The 26013-nt window shown below is 45.6% G+C and overlaps 1 protein-coding gene across 1 annotated transcript; it reads left to right on the top strand.

Moving 5' to 3' along the window:
• The first annotated feature begins 14559 nt into the window (after positions 1-14559).
• LOC123189163 (60S ribosomal protein L5-1) lies at positions 14560-17200 on the top strand. Its single transcript, XM_044601509.1, has 9 exons — positions 14560-14738; positions 14849-14918; positions 15010-15101; positions 15232-15358; positions 15447-15526; positions 15616-15732; positions 16220-16354; positions 16644-16813; positions 16901-17200. The coding sequence occupies exons 1-9, from the start codon at positions 14736-14738 to the stop codon at positions 17010-17012; spliced, it is 906 nt and encodes a 301-aa protein (XP_044457444.1). The 5' UTR covers positions 14560-14735; the 3' UTR covers positions 17013-17200.
• The last annotated feature ends 8813 nt before the right edge of the window (positions 17201-26013 follow it).

The raw sequence follows: 26013 nt of genomic DNA on the forward strand, positions 1-26013 counted from the left end.
CGGCTTGAGTCAGTGCGCTGGCCCATGCGAGAGGAGGCAGGGCGCTGCTGGAGCTGGGCTTCGCATGAGGGAGGGAGCTGGGCCTGCTCGACGTGGGTGGGACACAAATCTGGGCAGGCGAGGCCGGCCCGTGCGAGTGATTCGGTCAACGGGTGCAGGCGAGGTGCTCGTCTTCGATTCAGAGGAAGCAGGGTGCGGCGCTGGTCTTCTCATTCGAAGCAGAGGAAGCGAGCGGCAGGGACTGCAGCCGCGGACTTGGCGCGAGAGGAACCCAGGAGGACGCAGGGGGTCTCCGGCGAGGTCAGCAGGGCGAGGACGATGGCAACCGGACGCGGGAGCGGGTGAGGGAAGCAGTTGGGTTCGGATCCGGTGGCCGGCGCCTTGTTGGATCCCTGATGCAGCACAAGAGAGAGAGAGAGAGAGAGAGAGAGAGAGAGAGAGAGAGAGAGAGAGAGAGAGAGAGAGAGAGAGAGACCGTGAGAGAGAGAGGAACAGAAAGAGAAGATGGGGGGAGGCGCGGAGGAGCTCCACTCCTCTGGATCGAAGAGGGAGGAGGAGGCTCTCGATCGAGGCGGCGGGGTTCTCTGGTGGCTTCGACTCGAAGAGCTCGGGCTCGAGCTCTGGTTGGTGGGAGGAGGAATGGGAGGATCCCGATGTGGATTCGGTGGAGTGTGGCGGCGGCTGAGGGGGAACAAAAGACCTAGATTTTAGGGTTGCTACCTAGGGGATTGGTCTATATATATAGCACTGGATTTTCGTTAGGGGCTATTCGGTCCATCCGATCGTAATCGGACGATCTCGGATAATTAGGTTAGGGGGCCCAATTAACAAAACGAAGATGTTTTGTAGATGTTTGGGGATGATCCAGATACAACGGTGACAATTGTCCGGATCGGGTCCGGGGAAGTTTCGGACACGCACGCGAGGGGTCGGTTGGAACTTGTGGGCTGTGCAGAAGGGCTCGAGCTGAGAGAAGAGAGAAGAGAGAGACCCGGCGACTGTTTCCAGAGACCGAAAACGCCCGATGTTTGACCGGCTATAATGCCGCTATAGTTTAACGGTTGGGCTATCAAACGAGCTCCGAATGCGATGAAACTTGGCAGATGACCTACTGACAACAAAACAACACCACATGCCAACTTTCATCCCATTCCGAGAACATTTTCCGGCCACTTATAAAATAATATTTTGGACATGCCGTGAGCGCGTGCAAGTGTGTCTGGGCTCAGAACGGACAACGGACGGAACTGGGGGAACCCGGGAGGATGCAAGTTTTGAAAACATGATGATGCAATGCACATGATGACATGACAAGATGCAACACGCAAGCGAATGACATGGCAACGCAACGTATAACTGGAAAACACCTGGCACATCGGTCTCGGGGCGTTACAACCCGGTTCACTTGGCCCAACTCTTTTCACCAAAACCTATGACGATGAATTATTCGTGTGCCAAATATATGTTGATGATATCATCTTTGGCTGTACTGACCAACATTACAGTGATGAATTTGCCTATATGATGAGTGAAGAACACAATCGGAAAGAGTGTTCTTCATTGACTATATATATATATATATATATATATATATATATATATATATATATTTGAGTTTTTAGTCCTCTACAACATTCACTTATTGCTAATTCTTCAAGTTGCCTTTTCTGCTAACTGAATGTGATCGGACCCTTCCCCTCTATGCTAAACTCAATCCAATATGTTCACAAATTCTTCATGTGCGTTCTATTTGAAACCCGTTCAAAATATTCACTGTGTCCTTGTCAGCTGAAGAACTTGCGAACGAAAACTTAAAATATTCTTATCTAAATTTTAGGCTTTTGCCGCTCAAACCGGTTCACATCCCATGATAAGACTTATCTATTCACCCATGATCTCACACGAACGCCACTGCTCTGTACGTGGGTGACACATCTCGCTAGGATGAGAAGAGTCAGGGCACGTTCGTCCAATTTCCTCGGGCGAGCGGTTTTTCACCTCGGCTATATATACCCCTCACCCTCCACAAACTGCATTTATCCCGCTCGACCTCACTTCCCCTCGCTCGATCTTCCAAACCTAGCGCCGTCGCTACTTCCATCGTCGCCGGCGAGGAAGAGCTTCACTGCCTCGACCTTGTCGCCATCGTACTCGCGCTGGCCGCGGATTTCTTCTCTCCGCTGCCGTAGTTGTCTTCCTCTGCCAAGTTAGGGCGTGGAAGATCTGAACTGATGAACTTCCAAACTACTACTCCTAGTTCGTCGTGTTCTTCATCAAGGGTAATTAAAAGCTACTTTTACTGCATTTGTTGATTCTGATGATTTCTACAAAATCTTCAAAAGGTGTTTATTCTTCAACTTCCACGCTTTAAACACCTCACATAAGCATCCGTTCTTGACCTATTTCTCTAAGCAACATTTTTCTTCAAGATTCCTCAATTGTGTGGATTTCCAAACTATACAACTTTGGAACCTAAGTCAAAGAACGCTTAGTGAAATTCCTCAAGACACCTCTGGTCAAATTCCTCAAACTTGTTCTTTTTGCAAAAACTTCTGAGAACGCATGTGACTTCTCCAAATTCTTCGCACCTATACTCTGTTCACATGTACTCATGTCTGCTGCTGAATCACTAGGTTCTCATCAACTTAACTCATTTGCAGCGTTCCTCGAAGACAGATTGCATACCTCTTCTGAGAACTCTGTTGTTCAAATTCCTCAGCTAAAGAAAATGGTTGACGGCAAGAAACCTTAGAAGAGAGCGAAGAAATTGGAAGTCAACACTGCCTTTGAAATCCCTAAATACATCTATGCAGGGTATTGCACACCCCCTGAGGAAACAAAGAATGAGCACAAAGTGCGCATTCAGAAGATTGAGAGGAGATGGGCCAGAGAATGGAGGGAATATCGCTATGTCACTCCCAAGTACATGAAGAAATTCGATGTACACCCCCCATGCCCAAGACCTCCACTGGCACCTGGTCAAGAAGTTGAGCCCTCTAGCATCAGAAGAGGTGAGGAATTTCCTGCTGAATGGGCCAAGCGACAAGTCAAAGTGGCCAAAGACGCGGTGAGGAAATTCAACGAAGACACTGCTGCTGTTGAGGCCTCTGCAAGCAAGCCCAGGAAGGCTATGCCCAAGAAGCCAGCTCGCAAACCACCGAGCACCTCAGAAATGCCCTCACGGCCCAGCTCGTCTGTGCCCTCAAGGCAAATTCCTCAAGCTGCTCCAGTTCCTCCTGTCGCAAAATCCTCAATTGCTCCGACAAAGTCCTCGGCACCTGTGCATCTCGCCACTTGCCAAAGGACCACATGCATCTCAATTGCCTCAGGAGCCTCTGCTAGTTCTTCAGCTCCTCCGCGGTCCTCACCAGGCCCAACCATGCTGAAGACCAAGGCTACTGCTGGACGAGGCTCTAGACCAAGTCCTCACAAGAAGCAGGTTGCCTTTCATGTGTTGTCCAGTGAAGACGAAGCTGATGATGAAGAACTCGTTGAAATCATCAGGGATAGACAGCAAAGGGCTGCTAGAGCCAAAGGCACAGATGTTCCTCTTCTGTTGGATCCCAAGCTGATCCTTGATTTCATTGATCTCTGGCACAAGGACCCTAACACACCTATGCCTGACTTCAATCTCACCCCTGGCCAAAATCACATGTTGACCGCCTTCATAGGCAAAGAAAAATGGAAAATCAAGAAGGCCAGGAAGCTCATGAAGGCTCAATACAAGAAAGAGCATTTTCTGAAGAAAAACGTTCAAAATGACAACTGATGAACTTGTGACTGTGCAAGCTGAGATCAAGGCACTCAGTGATGAATTTGATGTCTACCATGCAGATTGGTTGGGAGTCAAAGTCAGATTCATCAACATGGCGAAGGGATTCACCTCCAATGTTGCAGCCCCAACGCAGCATGAATCTCCTCAGCCTGAAGCATCTGCCTAGCCAACTGAAGATCATGCCAACACCGCTGATGAAAATCAGGCTGCTGATGAAAATGAAAGTACCAGGGCTAATGAAGCTATTCCAGCCGCTGATGAAATTGCCAGGGCAACCTCTAGTGTTGCGCCTGAAGAACAAGCCAGGCCAGCTAAAGCATCTGTCGCTACACCTGAAGACACTGAACAAGCCAGGGCAACTGCATTAGTTGCGCCTGAGGTAAATGAACCAACTTCCTCTGCTCCTCCTGCACCAACGCCAAGTCCTGTTCTTCCTTCTGCATTAGAAGCGAAGAAACCAAAGCTGCGGAGCGAGCAGCAGTGAAGAAAAGGAAAGCATCCACTGCCTCAGAGTCTTTAGCACCAAAGAAAGTGAAGACTTTGACGAGCTCATTTGAAAATCCAATAGATGCTATTCCAGTCTCAAGCACGCCATCAAAGGAGATCGTTCCCTTTGGTGAGGATTATGAAATCCCTAGTGGATCAGATGAAGAAAATCTTTCTACTGCTCCGACAAAGCAGTTGGATGAGGAAATTGAAGTGGACAACATTGCGTCTACTCCATTGGTATCATCGTCCATGCCTCAGTTCACAGCTGAAGAGGCAGGCGTCGAGGAAATTGATGAAGAAGATGAAGACATGGACATTGGGTGCTCCACTCCAATTCTGAATAATGACTACTGGGAAAGTCATCACCCCAATTCACCACTATTCACTCCTCTGCAACAAATTCCTCAGTCCCCACTTCAGATAGAAGAAATTCATACCGGGTCTGATGAACCTCAAGCTCCACTGCTCACCATTCCTGAAGAAATTCCAGCCACTAGTGTTGATGCTCATGCTATTGAAGAAATGGAGACCCAGGCTACCACTGAAGATATTGCTACTGAAATTCCTCAGCCCGCGGCTCCTGAGAACATGATACATGAGGCTGTGAAGACATTGACTGATACTCCTCAGCCCAGGCCGAAGAACCCCTTCTCAAAGAAACAGAAGTTCAAAGCTGACGACTTCTTTCGTGAGCATGTATTCTTCACTGATTACACCCCTTATGACTCTGCTCGTCTTTAAAGGAAGCGTTTCTGGACTACAAGTCAGATGAATTTCTATTCTTCTCTGCTTTTCGACAAAGACAAGATCTTTGACCATAAGCATATTCCTCATGTTGATATGGAGTCGTTGCCTTGCTTCACCCTAGTCCTTAGTGTTCTTCATGATGCTGGGCTGCTCAACTTCTGCACCGACATCGTTGACTGGAACGAAGAGCTAATTCTTCAGTTCTACGCTATGTTGCACATCACCGGCAACGCTGAAGATGTGAAATCTTGGGTGTTGGACTGGACGACTAAGAACACTCACTTCAAAGCACCGACCTCTTAATTACTTCATGTCCTGCCATTCAGTCCTCCCCTTGAAGGTGCGCGGCTCATCTACCATGAACCTGAACTATCTGATCATTACATGCAAGTGTTGATGAAGCTTCTGAAGCCTGGTCAAGCCCCAAGAACCAAATTCTTCGTGAAGGAATTGCTCTATGTGCCAAGAACTGTCTACATAATTTTGACCAAGACCCTCGGTCCAATTAAATGCCACAACTCTAATGAAGAAGAGGTCATTGGCATCATGAAAAATCTGCTATTCAACATCATCCATGGAGTTCTAATCAACTACCATGATTTATTCATGAGGACTATGGCAAATGTTGCACTGTCACCTTTTGAGTTGAAGCCCTACGCTCCTTGGATTACGAGATTTCTCAGATCGAGGTCTTTAATCAATTACAAGGCTGACTTTCAAAATCATCTCAGCTACTTTCCGCCCATTGAAGTCTTCGAACGACCTATTTCCTCATCTGATGAGAAGGGCAAGGCTGCTATTATTGATGAAGGCACTCGTCCATTGGATGGCCAGTTTCGCAAAGCTGCTTCCTACTCCACTAATGATGACTCTGCCACGCATGACACTTCCACAAATGCTTCAAAGCAAAATCCTCAAGCCACTGCTCCCAGGGTGCTGACTGATTGTGAGCTTCTCCTCAGTCTTCACTAAAAGGTCGATCGCAACCACAAATGGGTCAAACGACAGTTTGGTTCACTTCTTCAGAACATAACAATCACACATAATTCTGTGAAGAAGAACCATTACTATCTGCATGAAGTATTTGATCGCACCCGGGTTGTTCTATCTCATCTCTACGGTGAAGAAGATCTTAAGCAAATGGGCTTCAAGCAGGAATTTGACTGGTCTCAGCCACCTTCGAAGATTCAACAAGGTCAAAGTTCCTCACTTGGTGGCCAGCTCCTATTCTTCATCGTGCAAGACTGGTGAAAATGAAGACTTGGCCGACACAGCAGCAGGCCCTACATCAACAAACGACCCTAACAACGTTGGCGCTCCTCCATCGACTTCGTGATGATATTCTTCAGGGGTGTTAGTCCTTATTTTTCGTCCCTTTTGGTCATTCAATGACAAAGGGGGAGAAATTTGAGTTAGTCTTCAAGCGGGTCTATCTATATGGGTGTTTTTTTGCTAAGTTACAACTCTCGTTCTTTTGAAAACTTTGTTGGATTGATTTGTAATCTTAACTCTTATGGTGGTTTGATACTTTTGCTATGTTCTTCTGCATGTTATTTCCTCATATATGTTAATGCACGCATGCTGAATTACATCAGTCACCATATTTCATCATGCATTTCAAATTCTTCATATCATATGTTAAATGTGTGTATGAATTACAAGATATAGGGGGAGATCTCCATGATTCTACTCTTCAATGTGCATTGCTTCTCAAAAGCAATTTCCTCACATATGCACATATTCAAGGGGAGTTCTTCTATATCTTGCAATCAAATTCCTCAATATCAGTATTTACACTTCATATGTTTATCCCCGTTGAAAACTTAACCTATATTGTCATCAATCACCAAAAAAAGGGGGAGATTGTAAGTGCATCTAGTGCCCCTTAGTGATTTTGGTGTATCGAAGACTTATAGGTTAAGGGACTAATGTGTTTGTGAGTGCACACGGGTCTAAAAGTCTACGAGGAGTTTGATATTTACAGAGAAAGCCGACCCCTAAAAATGAATGTCTTCAACTGAAGACTTTGGCTTTCTGAAGACTTTGAAAGTGAAGAAATTGGTGTGACCGTGAAGACTTGATATTCATGCGAGGAATATGAAGCGTGAAGACTTTTGTTTTCGTAGTTTCACTTTCTCTTTCTTAAGTCATAGGAAACACCGTACTGTTAAAGGGGGTCGAGGAAAAACTAAGGAAAAGTTTCCAAGTGATGCTCATCTCAAAATCCTACACCTACCAATCCCTTCGAGTGAAGCCATTGGAAATCTCATATAGTTCAGTCAATTTCTTCAGTGACAGAGACAAAGTTCTTCTGGTCTCTGAGGAATTTGCTCCGACTGAGGAGTTAGGAATTCGCCAGTGCGGATTGCCTACAAGTGAGGAACATGATAGCCCTGAGGAATTTGATAGTAAAATTTCTGACAGTTGTTATGCTATGCGCCAGTTGTCCCAAAATATCTACCCACCTAATGGTCATATCATTGAAGGGTATTTATGTCTTATCATGTTGGGCTGCTCCCTAGGCTATAAATAGCCGCCCCCTACAACCACTAGTTGGTTGGCTGCTCCGTGAGAAACTGACAATTGTCATTGAGAGCATCCCATCCTCCGAGGACTTTGAGCGAAAATCATGAAGTGAGAAAAAAGCCAAAACCCCAAACCAAACACCCACAAACCCAAAGTCATTGAGCATCACTGGAGAGATTGTTCCTGTGTGGATCCGACGCTTGTTACCTTTGAAGACTGTGCATCTTCCAGACGGTTAGGCGTCATGGTCTAGAGCATCCAAGAGGAAATTGTGGATCGCCGAGTGACCGAGTTTGTGAAGGTTTGGAAGTCACCTGAAGACTTACCACGTGATTGGGCGAGGTCTTAGTAACCTTAGCTCAAGGAGAATACAGTGAGGACTGTGTGCCCTCAGGTTTAAATACCTAGCCGCTCCAACCAGACGTACGACTGTCACAGTAGTTGGAACTGGTCTACCAAATCATTTTCTTCATCGAGCTAACTGGTTCTATTTCCTCAACCCTTCCACTTCCTCATTATTGTGTTGTGTACTTGATCGCAACTGTTTGAAGGCTTTGACTAAAGACTTTCTCAAATTTCTCAGTTCAATTTCTTCAGTCACTTTGTCTTCAGCCTGCTTATCTTGTGTTTACACTTTCTGTACTCTATGCTTGTTTTAATTTCATCATGATGACTGTGCTTCTGTTCTGTTATGCTTGCATCTGAGTAATTATTCCGCTGCTAGTAGTTCGTGACTTAGGGATTTCCTCACTGTGAAATTCCTCAGTGATGAATTTGTAAAAATCGCCTATTCACCCCCCTCTAGTCGACTTAACGCACTTTCAGAAGCCCTCCGTGATTGAATCCCCCTCCGACAGGACGCCGGAAAAGACCCCTAGATGGGATCTCATGGGTACAGAAGGTTGTGACGGTGGAAAAGTGGTTTCATGGCTCCCCTGGAAGGTTTTGGGGTATTTGAGAATATATAGGCGGAAGAAATAGGTCAGTGGAGTCACGAGCGGCCCACAAGGGTGGGGGCGCGCCCTCCGTCCTTGTGGGTGCCTCATGGCTTCCTTGCCATGTACTCCAAGTCCTTTGGATGTCTTCTGGTCTAAGAAAAATCATCACGAAAGTTTCATTCCATTTGGACTCTGTTTGGTATTCCTTTTCTGTGAAACTCTAAAACAAGGAAAAACAGGAACTCGCACTGGGCTATAGGTTAATAGGTTAGTCCCAAAATTAATATAAAATAGCATATTAATGCATATAAAACATCCAAAACAGATAATATAATAGCATGGAACACTCAAAAATTATAGATACATTGGAGACGTATCAAACATCCCCAAGCTTAATTCCTACTCGTCCTTGAGTAGGTAAATGATAAAAACGGAATTTTTGATGTGGAATGCTACCTAACATATTTATCCATGTAATTCTCTTTATTGTGGCATGAATGTTCAGATCTGTATGATTCAAAACAAAAGTTTAATATTGACATAAAAACAATAATACTTCAAGCATACTAACAAAATAATTATGTCTTTTCAAAATAACATGGCCAAAGAAAGCTTATCCCCACAAAATCATATAGTCTGGCTATGCTCCATCTTCATCACACAAAATATTCAAATCATGCACAACCCCGATGACAAGCCAAGCAATTGTTTCATACTTTTGATGTTCTCAAACTTTTTCAACTTTCATGCAATACATGAGCGTGAGCCATGGATATAACACTATAGGTGGAATAGAAGGTGGTTGTGGAGAAGACAAAAAGAAGGAGATAGTCTCACATCAAATGGGCATATCAGCGGGCTATGGAGATGCCCATCAATATATATCAATGTGAGTGAGTAGGGATTGCCGTGCAACAGATGCACTAGAGCTATAAGTTTGTGAAAGCTCAAGAAGAAACTAAGTGGGTGTGCATCCAACTCGCTTGCTCACGAAGACCTAGGGCATTTTGAGGAAGCCCATCATTGGATTATACAAGCCAAGTTCTATAATGAAAATTCCCACTAGTATATGAAAGTGACAACATAGGAGACTCTCTATCATGAAGATCATGGTGCTACTTTGAAGCACAAGTGTGGTAAAAGGATAGTAGCATTGCCCCTTCTATCTTTTCTCTCATTTTTTATTTTTTTATTTGGGCCTTCTCTCATTTTTTGGCCTTTTTTGTTTTTCGTCCGGAGTCGCATCCCGACTTGTGGGGGAATCATAGTCTCCATCATCCTTTCCTCACATGGGACAATGCTCGAATAATGAAGATCATCACACTTTTATTTACTTACAACTCTAGAATTACAAGTCGATACTTATAACAAAATATGACTCTATGTGAATGCCTCCGGTGGTGTACTGGGATGTGCAATGAATCAAGAGTGACATGTATGAAAGAATTATGAACAGTCGCTTTGCCACAAATACGATGTCAACTACATGATCATGCAATGCAATATGACAATGATGGAGCGTGTCATATAAACGGAATGGTGGAAAGTTGCATGGAAATATATCTCGAAATGGCTATGGAAATGCCACAATAGGTAGGTATGGTGGCTGTTTTGAGGAAGGTGTATGGTGGGTTTATGGTACCAGCGAAAGTTGCGCGGTACAAGAGAGGCTAGCAATGGTGGAAGGGTTAGAGTGCGTATAATCCATGGACTCAACATTAGTCATAAAGAACTCACATACTTATTGCAAAAGTCTATTAGTCATCGAAACAAAGTACTACGTGCATGCTCCTAGGGGGATAGATTGGTAGGAAAAGACCACCGCTCATCCCCGACCGCCACTCATAAGGAAGACAATCAATAAATAAATTATGCTCCGACTTCATCACATAACGGTTCACCATACGTGCATGCTACGGGACTCACAAAGTTTAACACAAGTATTTCTCAAATTCACAACTACTCACTAGCATGACTCTAATATCACCATCTTCATATCTCAAAACAATCATAAGGAATCAAACTTCTCATAGTATTCAATGCACTTTATATGAAAGTTTTTATTATATCCCTCTTGGATGCCTATCATATTAGGACTAATTTTATAACCAAAGAAAATTACCATGCTGTTTTAAAGACTCTCAAAATAATATAAGTGAAGTGCGAGAGTTCATCAATTTCTATAAAATAAAACCACCGCCGTGCTCTAAAAAGATATAAGTGAAGCACTAGAGCAAATTTGCCTAGCTCAAAAGATATAAGTGAAGCCCATAGAGTATTCTAATAAATCACGATTCATGCTTGTCTCTCTCAAAAGGTGTGTACAGCAAGGATGATTGTGGCAAACTAAAAAGCAAAGAATCAAATCATACAAGACGCTCCAAGCAAAACACATATCATGTAGTGAATAAAAAAATAGCCTCAAATAAAGTTGCCGATAGACGAAGACGAAAGAGGGGATGCCTTCTAGGGCATCCCCAGGCTTAGGCTCTTGGTTGTCCTTGAATATTACCTTGGGGTGCCTTGGGAATCCCCAAGATTAGGCTTTTGCCACTCCTTATTCCATAGTCCATCAAATCCTTACCAAAAACTTGAAAACTTCACAACACAAAACTCAACAGAAAATCTCGTAAGCTCCGTTAGTATAAGAAAATAAATCACCACTTTTTGTACTATTGTGAACTCATTCTTTATTTATATTGGTGTAATATCTACTGTATTCCAACTTTTTCATGGTTCATACACCCCGATACTAGCCATAGATGCATCAAAATAAGCAAACAACACGCGAAAAACAAAATCTATCAAAAACAGAACAGTCTGTAGTAATCTTAATCCCCCTATACTTTTGTAACTCCAAAAATACTGAAAAAATAGGACGACCTAAACAATTTGTTTATTAATGTTGTGTAAAAAATTCAAGAATTTATTGAGTTCCAGTAGTTCAGATCAATTATGTCACTGGGTGCAAGATCAAATCAACTATCACCATAAGCTATCCCAAAGGTCTTACTTGGCACAAGCACTAATTAAAACATAAAAAACACATCTCACCCGAGGCTAAATAAATTATTTAAAGCAAAACAGGACCCTAAAAGCAAAAACAAAAAAAAATTGGGTTGCCTCCCAACAAGCGCTATTGTTTAACGCCCCTAGCTAGGCATAAAAACACGTATAGATCTAAGTGTTCTCCTCTTCAGTATGTAATTCCTTTCTCATCAAATCCTCCAAAACCCGTCTAAGCAATTCTAGTATTTCCTTTATCTCCCTCCTAGTGGAAGAACTTAAATCATGGAAAGGACTTTGATTGGTAATTTTAACATTCATAAACCCATAGTCGGGATCATCATCGTATATATCATCATATAAGATACGAAGCTCGTTTTCAAAAGGTTCCTTCATCATTTTATTCAACCAATCTCTATTAAATCCTACATAAATTCCCCTAGTTATCCAATCAAACTCCTCAAAAGTTTCAAGATACAAAGATTAAGAGATCTCTGAATGGGGAACTCTTCTCCTAAGATTTTCACTATAAGATTGATAATCTCTAGATTCCAAACTACGCATAGTTTCTTTATCATGAAGGATATCCATGATTGGAGGGTGTTCAACATCCTTTTTATAGAAAGCGAAAATATCCCTAGCTTCTTATATTATAAAAATCGAATTCACGCATAAGGATAATAGTGGCAATATTTTTAGCTATTGGATGATTAATATTAGGAAGTTCGTAAAACACTTTTTGCAAGGCAGGATGAAGATGCACAAAATTTCTTTCCAATTTCTCAACAAGCATAACAATAGCATCTGCATAACAGTTTGTCTCAAGAAGAATATATGTTTTATTAATAGGCATGGATCTCGTACAATCAAAGAATTTTGGATAACACTCTTCCCGATAACATTACCACTCCCACACGAAAGATTTTTGTTTTATAATTGGGCGGATTTTCATCATGATCCGAAGAACAAGATTCTAGTTTTTCCTCAAGATTTTCAACGATAACCTTCCCAGTTTCAGACATGGTGGCAACTGGCAAACGAGCAAACGAGCAAGAGAAGAAGAGGAATGGAAGAGGGGCGAAGAAAAGGCAAATCTTTTCAAAAAAATCATTTTAGAAGAGGGAAGAGGAAAACGAGAGGCGAATGGCGAATAATGTAATGCAAGGGATGAGAGTTTATGATGAGTACTTGGTATGTCTTGGCTTGGCATAGATCACTCCGGCAACGACACCAGAAATCCTTCCTACCATCTTTTGAGCTTGCGTTGGTTTTTCCCTTGAAGAGGAAAGGGTGATGCAGCAAACTAGAGTAAGTATTTCCCTCAGCTTTTGAGAACCAAGGTATCAATCCAGTAGGAGACAACGCAACAAGCCACCAAATACCTGCACAAACAAACACCAACTTGCACTAAACACGATAAAGGGGTTGTTAAGGATGGCAATTTTACCCATGGGTACGGGTACCCGCGGATACCATACCCGCATGGACAGGGTATGAACACAATTTTATACCCATGGATAGTACACATACCCTACCCATTAAGTCATGGGTAGGGCACGTGTATAGCCTTATATCAGTGGGTATACCCATACCCTACCCGTTTACACTGATCGTGTGGACCCATGGAGCTGCAATATATGGACGTATACCCAACTTGACAACTACTCATCTATTCCCGTAATTAAGCCTCACACCACGTAATCTCCTCATCTCCCCAAATCAAGGAGAACGAAATCCCAGGAGCCGCCCCTCCCCATTAAGCCGTCCATGGCAATACTCATTGAACGAATCGACCCATCGTCCCGCAGGTGCCTCCGCAAGCATGGAATCGACGACGTCGCCACCGGCCTCCTGCCCCTAGATTCTCCTCCTCCAGCCCTCCCGAACTTTGTCTATATCTTCACATTGGCGAGTAGGAGCACATCAGGGTCACGGCTTACCGGCTGTGGGTACGTCGGTGTTGTGGTGGTGACGAGCGCGTCGGCAAGAGGGCCAAGCCATGGCCGGAATCCCACCATGGTGGTAAGGCTCTCTCTCATGAACTAACTAAATTCCTTGTGGGTGCCTCGTGGCTTCCCTACCATGTACTCCAAGTCATGTGGATGTCTTCTGGTCCAAGAAAAATCATCGCGAAAGTTTCATTTCGTTTGGACTCCGTTTGGTATTTCTTTTCTGCGAAACTCTAAAATAAGGAAAAACAGAAACTGGCAATGCGCTCTAGGTTAATAGTTTAGTCCCAAAATTAATATAGAATATCATATTAATGCATATAAAACATCCAAAACAGATAATATAATAGTATGGAACAATCAAAAATTATAGATATGTTGGAGACGTATCAAGCGGGAAATACGCGTGATCCAAAACAGTGCAAGCAGTGCATGCCTGAGTGCTGTCGCCCAGGCTACAGCAATAGACCGAAGCAAATGCAGCGCTGAGTGATTAATGCGGTCGCGTCACTTGAAGCAAAAGCAGAGCTGAGTGACTGATGCGGTCGCGTCCGCTGAAGCAAAAGCCAACGGAGTGAGTGATTCCCGCCAAAGCGAATAGTGTAGAGGAGCACCGCCGAGTGTCGGCACAAGGCGTCCAAAATTCACAGCATTAGATCCCCTTCCGTGAAAATCATTGTCGTCTGTGCGTGGGAATCAGTGTCGCCCGCAACAAGGGCGCTGTTGTGCGCGTGCAACAGTTACAGTGGTGCCGCCTCCTGCGGTGGCGGTCTGGCCCATGCCTCGACCCGAGCACAGCAGGAGCTGTCGGCCCGGGAGTGGCAGCCGCAATGCTGGCCGCCTCGTACGGTGGCGGCAGGGCCCACCTGGCCTGGCCCGTTCCGTCCCAGCTCCCGGCGTTGTAGGTAACACGTTTTACACAGGGTGGCCGCGTACAGGCGTGGCGACAGGGCCCACCGTCTCCTGGCGTGACGGTAGGTGCCACGTGTCGCCTGCCGCGCCTGCCACCACAATCAAGGAGGTCCTTTTGTCAATTTCATTTGGAGAGGGTCTTTTTTGGCAATTCCAATGGGCAGAGGGTCTCTTTCGACAAAAAAAGCCTGTCCACGCATCTAGTACTTCCCAAGGCCCAAGGCCCAGTCCGTCACCCATGTCCCGCAGCAAACCCTAGCTGCAACCCCCAAGTCCAGCAGGGGTCTCTGCCCCGACGCCGTTCTAAACCCTCCCCTCTCCCACTTCTCCACTCCTCTCCCTCCCCAAGAAAAACCGCCGCCGCCGCCGCAGCAGCAGCAGCAGGCGAGCGAGATGGTAAGATCCGGAAGCTCTTTGGATCTTAATGCTGTTTATAACCAGCAGCTTCTTTTCTGATTGATTCGAGTCCATGGTGTATTCATGTGCATTTTTGGATGGATTTTCAGGTGTTTGTGAAGAACCAGAAGACCAGGGCGTACTCCAAGCGGTTCCAAGTGAAGTTCAAGAGAAGGAGACGTACGTTGAGCCCCATCCCTCGACGATTCTGTACTTGGCTTAGTCGATAGTGTCACTGATGGGCTGCCTTTCGTTTGCGCTTGTTTTGCAGAGGGGAAGACCGATTACAGGGCCAGGCTCAGGCTCACTAACCAAGACAAGAACAAGTACAACACGCCCAAGTACCGGTTTGTTGTGCGATTTGTATCCTTGAGTTGTTCATTGCCACGTTTTGCACTGGTTAATCGTCTATTCATCTCCATTGTGATTATCTATGGCCATAGTTTTTAGTACTAGTAGATGGATATTGTATCTCTTAACAATAGTACCTTAGACCAACAAAGATGTCACTGCCCAAATTGTGTACGCCACCATCGCTGGTGATATCGTGATGGCTGCTGCCTATTCCCATGAGCTTCCTCGGTATGGTCTTGAAGTTGGCCTTACCAACTATGCCGCAGGTAGATTTTTCAACTCAAAATGCATAACTTTTATCTTGATGCATGCGGCCCAATTTATTCAGTTCAACTGATTTAATCCGTCATGTAGCGTACTGCACTGGTCTGCTTTTGGCCCGTCGTGTGCTCAAGTGCCGTGATTTGGATCAGGAATATGAGGGCAATGTTGAGGTATAATTTGCTTTGAAATGCTTATTTTCATACGAACTTTTTCTGATGCTGCGTTTATTAAATACTTGTAATTCTGCTTATGACTCCAGGCCACTGGGGAGGACTTCTCTGTTGAGCCGGCAGATGAGAGGAGGCCTTTCCGTGCGCTCTTGGATGTCGGCCTTATTAGGACTACTACTGGAAACCGTGTGTTTGGTGCCCTTAAGGTATGTCATCTTTTATGATGTGATTGTATAACTGCAAGAAATTATGAATGGTTGGTTGCACTTAGTTTTGCCAGTACACATGTTTTTGACTTGAATGTCTCAGGCATACAATTTGTGTCAGGTTTAGTTCATTTTATTTGGTCAAGTTCCTACGTGATCTACAACATAACTATATGCTATTTAACTTTGCGGAACGATTATTCTTACGGCCTGATTAATCTATGCCCAGGTATAGGGTGACCCATTATATGTCCATACTAAAATATTACTCCCTCTGTAACTTTTTATAAGACGTTTTTAGAGTCCATGACAGTGTCAAGAAACACCTTATATTAAAGTTACAGAGGTTGTACTGTTTTGTCCTCAGGATATTAACACCTTTTTTTTAACTGCCACTTGTTAATACAAAACCCTTTTTGAACACTTCAATACTTGGTGCAACTCTGATTACTGCATAACAGTTGTGTGATTCTGTTTGCTGCTTCAGGGAGCTTTGGATGGTGGTCTTGATATTCCGCACAGTGACAAGAGATTTGCTGGCTTCAAGAAGGATGAGAAGCAGCTGGACGCTGAGATTCACCGCAAATACATCTATGGAGGCCATGTTGCTGACTACATGAAGGTGAGTTGGATCCATTTGCCCTCGTGGTATTATAATGCAATTTTTTCATTCCCTAGTGTTATCCTTGTTGTATACATGAATTGTTTCTGAATGATATCTGGGGCCTGATTCATCCATATAAAGTATCCTAAAGCAGTGTACTACTCCCTACGTCTCATAATATAAGAATGTTTTTCAAAATGTTTTAGCTTAAAAAACGTTCTTATATTATGGGGCGGAGGGAGTATGTTGTTATTTCTGAAGCAGCTTACTGAATCTCGTTTTAACTTCTGCCCTACCCTTATTTCAGTCACTGGCTGATGAGGAACCTGAGAAGTACCAATCTCACTTCAGTGAGTACATCAAGAAGGGGATTGAGGCTGATAACATGGAAGCACTGTACAAGAAGGTTCATGCTGCCATTCGTGCTGATCCTACCATGGCAAAGTCAACCAAGGAACCTCCAAAGACGCACAAGAGGTAGATATATCCTGCTGTTTATTAAAGTCAGACAACTGATTTCAGCACTTTGGTTGGATTGCAAGTTAACGTGACTGTTAGCTGCAGGTACAATCCCAAGAAGCTGACCTATGAGCAGAGGAAGGCCAGTCTCGTGGAGCGGCTCAACGCCCTCAACTCATCTGCTGGTGCTGATGTCGATGAGGACGACGACGAATGAGTGTAATCGACCGTAGGCCCCTTTAGTGCTGTCTTCATGCTTCCAAATGTACTTGCTCCATGCATTAAAGAGTAGTATCGCGAGAGAGACATATATGCACATTGTACCTGTCCTTGGTTTTGAGTACCATGCTGGAGTTCTGGATTATCTTACATTATACAAGGTGCTGGCATTTTGATGTTGCTTCAGACTTTGTTGATCTGGATCTCTGTTGGTTGATATTTGCCGTGGATGTGATGTTCTGCTAAATGTTTTCTCTTTTCATTTATATGCGGTTGTTGGCTTGTTTATGTTGAAACATGCCTCGTTTAAACTGTAGATGTCCGTCACTAGTTGACTATTGCCCAGTTTCAGCTGTGGTTGGGATCAGTGGGTGTACCCCCCGGCATTAGTCCAGAGGGCTGATTTTTAGGGCTAAAGACCAAGGAGCAAAAGGATGCAGGTTGCACGGCGTTGACTCACGTCCACAATATGAAAATTAAGCCTAGCATGATCATTAAAGTTTACTCAACGATTTTTGGGACATGATGCCACGCAAGGTTGAATATTGGGCAGCCATGCATGCTACTCCCTGTACTCCGAGTATGAGATTAGCACTTAACATAGCGAATTAATGAATACCAAAATGATACGGTGAGTTAATTTGATGAATATGTGTACTCCCTCTCTCTCAGTTTACAGGGCATGCGTGTACCTCTAGGTTGTCAATTTGACCAACCTAATACAAGTCATATATTACAAAAAATATACCAATATAAACTTCAGATGTTCTATTTTTAAAAGGTATAATTTTTGTGTTATATAGTTTATATTAGGGTGATAAAATTGGCAACCTAGGTATACGCGTAGGACTTGTAAACTGTGACGGAGGGAGTAGTATGTGGTAGGCATCTTAAATGGGCTTTAAGAAAAAAAGAGGAGAAGCCACGAGGGCTGGCCGCGCCCCCCCCCCCCCATGGGCCTAGTCCGAATTGGACTAGGGGAGGGGCTGCACCCCCTCTTTCCTTCTCCCCTTCTCCTTCCTTTTCCCTCCTAGTAGGACTAGGAAAGGAGGAATCCTACTCCTACTAGGAGGAGGATTCCTCCTCCCTTGGCGCGTCTAGAGAGGCCGGCCGGCCTCCCCTCCCTCCTTTATATACAGGGCCAAGGGGCACCCCAAGACACAAGTTAATTGTTTCAAGCCGTGTGCGGTGCCCCTCTCCACCATAATTCACCTCGATCATATCGTAGCAGTGCTTAGGCGAAGCCCTGCGTCAGCAACATCATCACCGCCATCATGCCATCGTGCTGACAGAACTCTCCCGCAAAGATCTGCTGGATCGGAGTTCGTGGGACATCATCGAGCTGAACGTGTGCTGAACTTGGAGGTGCCGCCCGTTCGGTATTTGGATCGGTCGGATCGTGAAGACGTACGACTACATCAACCACGTTCTCATAACGCTTCCGCTTACGGTCTACGAGGGTACGTGGACGTTACTCTCCACTCTCGTTGCTATGCATCACCATGATCTTGCGTGTGCGTAGGAAATTTTTGAAATTACTACGTTCTCCAACAAGGGAACCATGGTCATACCCGTGACCGGGGAAGCCGCCGGTGACTCGGGGGTCACCGTCGGAGATCCCCCGGAGTGCAGTGGTGCGTCGTGGCCTGTTTGCCTGGGGATCCCGTGCACGGCCGCGAGAGGAGTCACAGGCGGCGGCGATCCACCTGATGAAGAGGTCGAGGGAGATGCGGCCTGGAGCGCCGCTACTTCGTGAATCTCGCCTCAAGTTCCGGTCTCCAGGCGGCGAGGACGTCGATCCGGACGGTCTGTCCGTCGAGCCGCTTCCAGGACGGAGTTGGATTTGGCGTCCGCCGCGACGACGCGGTCGTTGGCGTTGGAGTCGAGTCTGTCGAGGTAGGCGCGGAGCTCCGGGTCCATGGTGGCAAGTAGATGCTCCCGAGCTTGTTTCCGGCGGCGCGTGTCCAGCTTGACGATGGTGCGGCGGCGGGGGATGATGGTGGTTGGCTGTCTGATACCATGATGTTAGCTTATGATTCTCGCGAACTGTATTTCTCTCTTATAGATACAACTCAGCTCTCTCTGGTTCAGTTATAACTTGGAAAGGAAGAATAAAGGGGAAAATAGATGCCGTGCCGTGCCTTGTTCGTGATCCTTGCCCGGATGGTTATCTCTCTTCCGTTCCTATCTTAAGTGGTGCTCACCCACTCCGGACCCGCGAATCTCCAGTTGGGCTGCTTGATCCGTGCTGGCCTGCCGATGACGCGTCCCTCTCCTTGATTGGTCCACTTGTCGTCCCTTCCAGCCGACATGGCCGATCCGGCTGTTGTTGCAGCTCTTCTGTCGCTCTCATCCTCTGTTGACTTGGTGTTGTTCTGGTCATTCTTGCTCGATGCCTTACTTGGGACGCTGACATCCCCCTTCTTGACTTGGAGCTTGCCCCCAAGCCGGTAATTGAGGGAATCGGTGGCGGAGTGACAGGGTGTCCTCCCATGTAGCATCAAGGGCATCGGGGTCAGACCAATGAACCAGAAGTTGTTTGCGCCGGCCGGTGGGAGTGGGACGCCAACGACTGTTCAAAATCTCCACTGGAATCAAAGTGCTATCAGATGGAATTGGTAAATCTGGACAGGCAGTCATACCTGGGCTCAACACTTGCTTCATTTGAGACACATGAAAGACAGGGTGGATGTTGGAATCAGCTGGCAGCTCCAATTCGTATGCCACTGGATTGACAAGTCTTTTGACTGGAAAGGGTCTGAAGTATTTGAATGCCAGCTTATGATTCGCCCGTTTGGCCACAGAGGACTGCACATATGGTTGTAGTTTGATGAAAACTGAATCACTTGGCTTGAATGCATGTTCCGTGCGTTTCTTGTCAGCCTGTTCTTCATCAAGTGTCGGGCTCTATGCAAGTGCTGCTTTAGGACAAATTGCACCACCTGTCATTCCTCGAGCCACTCCTTCAGCGCTGGTACTTTGCATGTAGATGCTGCTTCGATGCCCCAATGTCGTGGTTCATGCCCGTAAAGGCCTGGAATGGTGACATCTTCAAGACTAAATGATAGCTGGAATTGTACCAGAATTCTGTGAGTGATAAGTACTAGCTCCAACAAACCGGACAAGCATGTATGAAGCAGCGAAGAAAAATCTCCAAGCATTGATTAACTCGCTCTGTTTGACCGTCGGTCTGCGGGTGATATGGTGTACTCATGTTGAGCTCGGTCCCAATCACACGAAAGAGCTCCTGCCAGAATCTGCTAGTAAACAATGGGTTTGTGTCAGAGATTATAGTCTTGGGCAATCCGTGCAACTTGTATACATTATCCAAGTAAACCTGAGCCACTTTTGCTGCTATATAGGGATGGTTCAATGGTAAGAAGTGGGCATAACCGGTAAATTTATCCACGACCACCGGTATACAGTTTGCTTTGCCAGATTGCGGGAGACCGTCGATGAAATCCATAGTGATGACTTGCCAGGCTCCTTCGGGGACAAGGATTGGTTCAAAGAGTCCCAGGTACTTGACTCGCTCTGGTTTGGCTTGCTGGTAGACAAAACAAGTCTGCACATAATTTCGGATGCAGTCCTTCATCTTAGGCCACGCAAAAATGCGCTGCAAGCGGTGATATGTCACAGGGAATCCGGGATGTCCCCCAACCGTACTGTCATGGAATGCCTTGAGAACTCGTTGTTGGAGGTCCGCGGAACCCCCCAACCATAGTCTGCCTTGGAAGTACAGTAAGCCATTGGTCCAAGTGAATCTACCTTTTGGGTCCGGACGACGGCACAATTGTTCACAGATTTTTTGAACTTGGTCATTGCAGTCATAACTGGCACGTATGTCATCAATCCAAGCTGGTTGGCAAACAAAGGTTGCTGTCAGGTGTTCCTCTGGATGGATTCGGCGAGATAAAGCATCAGTAGCACTGTTGGTAGTCCCCGGTCGGTAGCATATTTTGTAGCGCAAACCCAACAGTTTTCTAAAGGCTTTCTGCTGCCACACCGTGGACAACCTCTGGTCGTCTAGATGGACTAAACTGCGTTGATCCGTCCAAATCAGGAATTCGTCAGTGTGCAGGTAAGGGCGCCATTGTTCCACAGCCTAGCTAGACATTCTTTTTCGTAAGTAGACAACCCTCTGCTCTTTGGGCCCAATGGTTTGCTCATGTAAGCAATTGGGTGTCCCTCTTGCTGCAGCACCGCGCCCACCCCATAGTCACAAGCATCAGTATCAATTACAAACTGCTTGTTAAAATCGGGAAGTCGTAACACCGGAACCGAAACCAATCCTTGTTTGACTAGATCGAAAGTTGTTTGGGTCTCAGCTGTCCATACAAACGGCTTCCCTTTTGTCAGCAGATGGAATAAGGGACGTGCTATGATGCCAAAGTGTTTCACGAACTTCCGATAGTAACCTGCCAAGCCTAGGAAACTGTGTACTTTCTTCACATTACCGGGGGTTGGCCACTGCTTGATTGTGTCTACCTTGCTGGGGTCAGTGGAAACGCCCTCAACATTGATAACATGTCCGAGGTAAGCTATTTGTTGCTGATCGAAAGCACATTTGGATTGCTTCACTCGCCACTGATCTTTCCTAAGCAACTGAAGCACTTGCCTGACATGTTCAACATGTTCCTTCCATGTTTTGCTGAAAACTAGGATGTCGTCAAAGAAAACCAGAACACACACACGGTTCAGTGGATGAATGGTGGTGTTCAGGCCTCCATTGAAAGTTGCTGGACCCCCCGCCAATCCAAAAGACAACACCAAGAACTCCCAGTGCCCGGAATGAGTAGTGAAAGCTGTTTTGTATTCCTCACCCTCAGCCATGCGAATTTGGTGATACCCTGCTCAAAGGTCTAGCTTGGAGAACCATTTTGTGCAAACGAGTTCATCCAGGAGCTCGTCAATGACTGGTACTGGGTACTTGGGCAGCACTGTCATCGCATTCAAGTGGGGATAATCCACACACAAGCGCCAAGTGCCGTCTTTCTTTTTCACCAGCAGAACAGGTGATGAAAACGGGCTGTGACTTTTCTGAATAACACCAGCATCCAGTAGTTCTTTGACTTGCCTTTCAATTTTAGTTTTCAGCTCGAGCTTGTGGCGGTACGGCCGCAGATTAACTGGTTGTGCACCTTCCATGAGAGGAATCATGTGGTCACATGCACGGCGGGGAGGTAGCTGCTTGGGTTCTTCAAAGACATTGGTGTACTGCTCCAGTACTCTGAGAAGATCAGTTGGTATTGTGTTGTCAGCAACAACCTGATCTTGTATAGTGTTGATATGCACCACATAAGACACTGCTCCATTTTTACAGGAAGTGAGTAGCTCTTGGGAAGAGATAACTGAACATTGTTGCAAATTCTTGGCCACTACTTGTAATTCGATTGGTCCTGCCTCTGTGGTAACTGGCAAGTGTTGGGCATCCTAATCAATGAACATTGGACTATACTTCTTGAGCCAGTCCATATCGAGGATTGCATCGTATGCCCCCAGAGAGATTATCTTGAAGTCGGTGGTGAATTCATGGTCTTGACACATCCACTGACACTTGGTAATGAAGCTGCCACACATCAACAGAGCACCATCAGCCACCTTGACCTTGCAAGGGTTGGGTAAAGGAGCGACCCCGGTTAGGCGAGTAGCAAAATGTTGGTCCACAAACGATGATATGCTTCCTGAGTCCACAAGCAGTAAAACCTCCTTGCCTTGTAACCAAGCATTCAGTTGCATTACTCCTGGGCCTTCTGATCCTGAAACTGCATGTATGGAGAGGACACAGAGGTTGTCCTCCTCTGCTTCAGCTAACTCCCTTTGCCTGTCACTCAACAGATCATCCTCGGTGCCCATCAACGCTAACAACTCTTCGACGATATGCATTTGCACCAAGGCGGTCCATGTATGATCCTTCCCCCACCATTCGCCACACTTGAAACAGAGCCCTCTCGCTCTTCTGAATGTACGGAGTGCTGCAATTTTACTGCTATCTGAAGAAGCTCTGTCTGCTTCTGTTCCCCGCTTATCTTCAGCTATTATTGATGGAGCCGTTGGCTGGGAAAAAGTGACTGCCGCTGGTGTACTGGGTGGTTGAAAACGGGAGATTGGTGCTCTATGAGAGGATGCACATAGGGCAGCTTCACCATCAGCCACTTCCTCTTGCAACAGTGCCAGAGAACATGTTGTATCTAGATCAGGCGGCCTCTGAATGAGCACCACAACACCGATATCTGCGCGCAATCCCTCGATGAAGCGTGTAAGGAAAAAAAATAAGGGTGTGTCAGTTCAGAGTAGGAAATCATGTGATTCATCAGAGTTTTAAAGCGCTCAATAAAGTCAGCAACAGAATTGGTCTGTTTGATAGCATAGAACTGGCGTATCAAGAGTTTATGCTTATTACGACCAAATCGGGTGCATAGCAAGGAAGTGAAGGACTCCCAATTGAGTCCCGCAATTTTACGCTGCATTGACTGCAGCCAAATCACTGCTGGGCCTGAAAAGTTTAGGATCGCCATGGGAACCCAGTAGGATTCGTGCACGTTGAACATCTGAAAGTATTGCTTTGAGAGCGTCTTCCAGAGCTGTGGATTCTCGCCGGCGAAGACGGGGAATGTCATGGGCGGCGGGGTTTGTCCCAAAGCATAAAGGATCTGGGAAGGAATTGGTGTTGCAATTGGAGAGGGATGAAGGAAATATGCCCTAGAGGCAATAATAAATTTGTTATTTATATTTCCTTATTCATGATAAATGTTTATTATTCATGCTAGAATTGTATTAACCGGAAACTTAGTACATGTGTGAATACATAGACAAACAGAGTGTCACTAGTTTGCCTCTACTTGACTAGCTCGTTGAATCAATGATGGTTATGTTTCCTAACCATAGACATGAGTTGTCATTTGATTAACGGGATCACATCATTAGAGAATTATGTGATTGACTTGACCCACCCGTTAGCTTAGCACGATGATCGTTTAGTTTGTTGCTATTGCTTTCTCCATAACTATACATGTTCCTATGACTATGAGATCATGCAACTCCCGAATACCGGAGGAACACTTTGTGTGCTACCAAACGTCACAACATAACTAGGTGATTATAAAGGTGCTCTACAGGTGTCTCCGATGGTGTTTGTTGAGTTGGCATGGATCAAGATTAGGATTTGTCACTCTGATTGTCGGAGAGGTATCTCTGGGCCCTCTCGGTAATGTACATCACTATAAGCCTTGCAAGCAATGTAGCTAATGAGTTAGTTACAGGATGTAGCATTACGGAACGAGTAAAGAGACTTGCCGATAACAAGATTGAACTAGGTATTGAGATACCGACGATCGAATCTCGGGCAAGTAACATATCGATGACAAAGGGAACAACGTATACCGTTATGCGGTTTGACCGATAAAGATCTTCGTAGAATATGTAGGAGACAATATGAGCATCCAGGTTCCGCTATTGGTTATTGACCGGAGACATGTCTCGGTCATGTCTACATAATTCTTGAACCCGTAGGGTCCGCACGCTTAACGTTCAGTGACGATTGGTTTATGTAATTTGATGTACCGAAGGTTGTTCGGAGTCTCGGATGAGATCATGGACATGACGAGGAGTCTCGAAATGATCAGGCCGTAAAGATCGATATATTGTAAGGCTATATTCGGACATCGGAAAGGTTCCGAGTGATCCGGGTATTTTTCGGAGTACCGGGGGAGTTACGGGAATACATGAGTACATATGGGCCTTAGTGGGCTTTAAGGGAAAAAGAGGAGAAGCCACAAGGGCTGGCCACGCGCCCCCATGGGCCTAGTCCGGATTGGACTAGGGGAGGGGCTGCGCCCCCTTTTTCCTTCTCCTCCCCTTCTCCTTCCTTTCCCCTCCTAGTAGGACTAGGAAAGGAGAAATCCTACTCCTACTAGGAGGAGGATTTCTCCCCCCTTGGCGCGCCTAGAGAGGCCGGCCGGCCTCCCCTCCCTCCTTTATATACGGGGGCAAGGGGCACCCCAAGACACAAGTTGATTGTTCCAAGCCGTGTGCGGTGCCCCCCTCCACCATAATCCACCTCGATCATATCGTAGCAGTGCTTAGGCGAAGCCCTGCGTCGGTAGCAACATCATCACCGTCATCACGCCGTCGTGCTGACAGAACTCTCCCGTAAAGCTCTGCTGGATCAGAGTTCGTGGGACGTCATCGAGCTGAACATGTGCTGAACTCGGAGGTGCCGTGCGTTCGGTACTTGGATCGGTCGGCGTGAAGACGTACGACTACATCAACCGTGTTCTCATAACGCTTTCGCTTACGGTCTATGAGGGTACGTGGATGATACTCTCCCCTCTCGTTGCTATCCGTCACCATGATCTTGCGTGTGCGTAGGAAAATTTTGAAATTACTACGTTCCCCAACAGTGGTATCAGAGTCTGGTTTATGCATAGATGTTATATGCACGAGTAGAACACAAAGGAGTTGTGGGCGTGGGTATATACATATTGCTTGCCGTCACTAGTTTATTCTTGATTCAGCGGCATTGTTGGATGAAGCGACCCAGACCGACAGTACGCGTACGCTTACGCAAGACTGGTTCTACCGACGTGCTTCGTACACAGGTGGCTAGTGGGTGTTTGTTTCTCCAACTTTAGTTGAATCGGATTCAATGAACAGGGTTCTTTCTGAAGATCAAAAAGCAATCACTACACCGCGTTGTGGTTTTTGATGCGTAGGTAAGAACGGTTCTGGCTCAAGCCTGTAGCAGCCATGTAAAACTTGCAACAACAAAGTAGAGGACGTCTAACTTGTTTTTGCAGGGCATGTTGTGATGTGATATGGTCAAGACATGATAAGATATAAATTGTTGTATGAGATGATCATGTTTTGTTAAAGTTATCGGCAACTGGCAGAAGCCTTATGGTTGTCTCTTTATTGCATAAGATGCAAGTGCCATGTAATTGCTTTACTTTATCGCTATGCGACAGCAATACTTGTAAAAGCAATAGTTGGCGAGACGA

This window comes from Triticum aestivum, chromosome 2A (assembly GCF_018294505.1).
Source record: "Triticum aestivum cultivar Chinese Spring chromosome 2A, IWGSC CS RefSeq v2.1, whole genome shotgun sequence".
NCBI lineage: Eukaryota > Viridiplantae > Streptophyta > Magnoliopsida > Poales > Poaceae > Triticum > Triticum aestivum.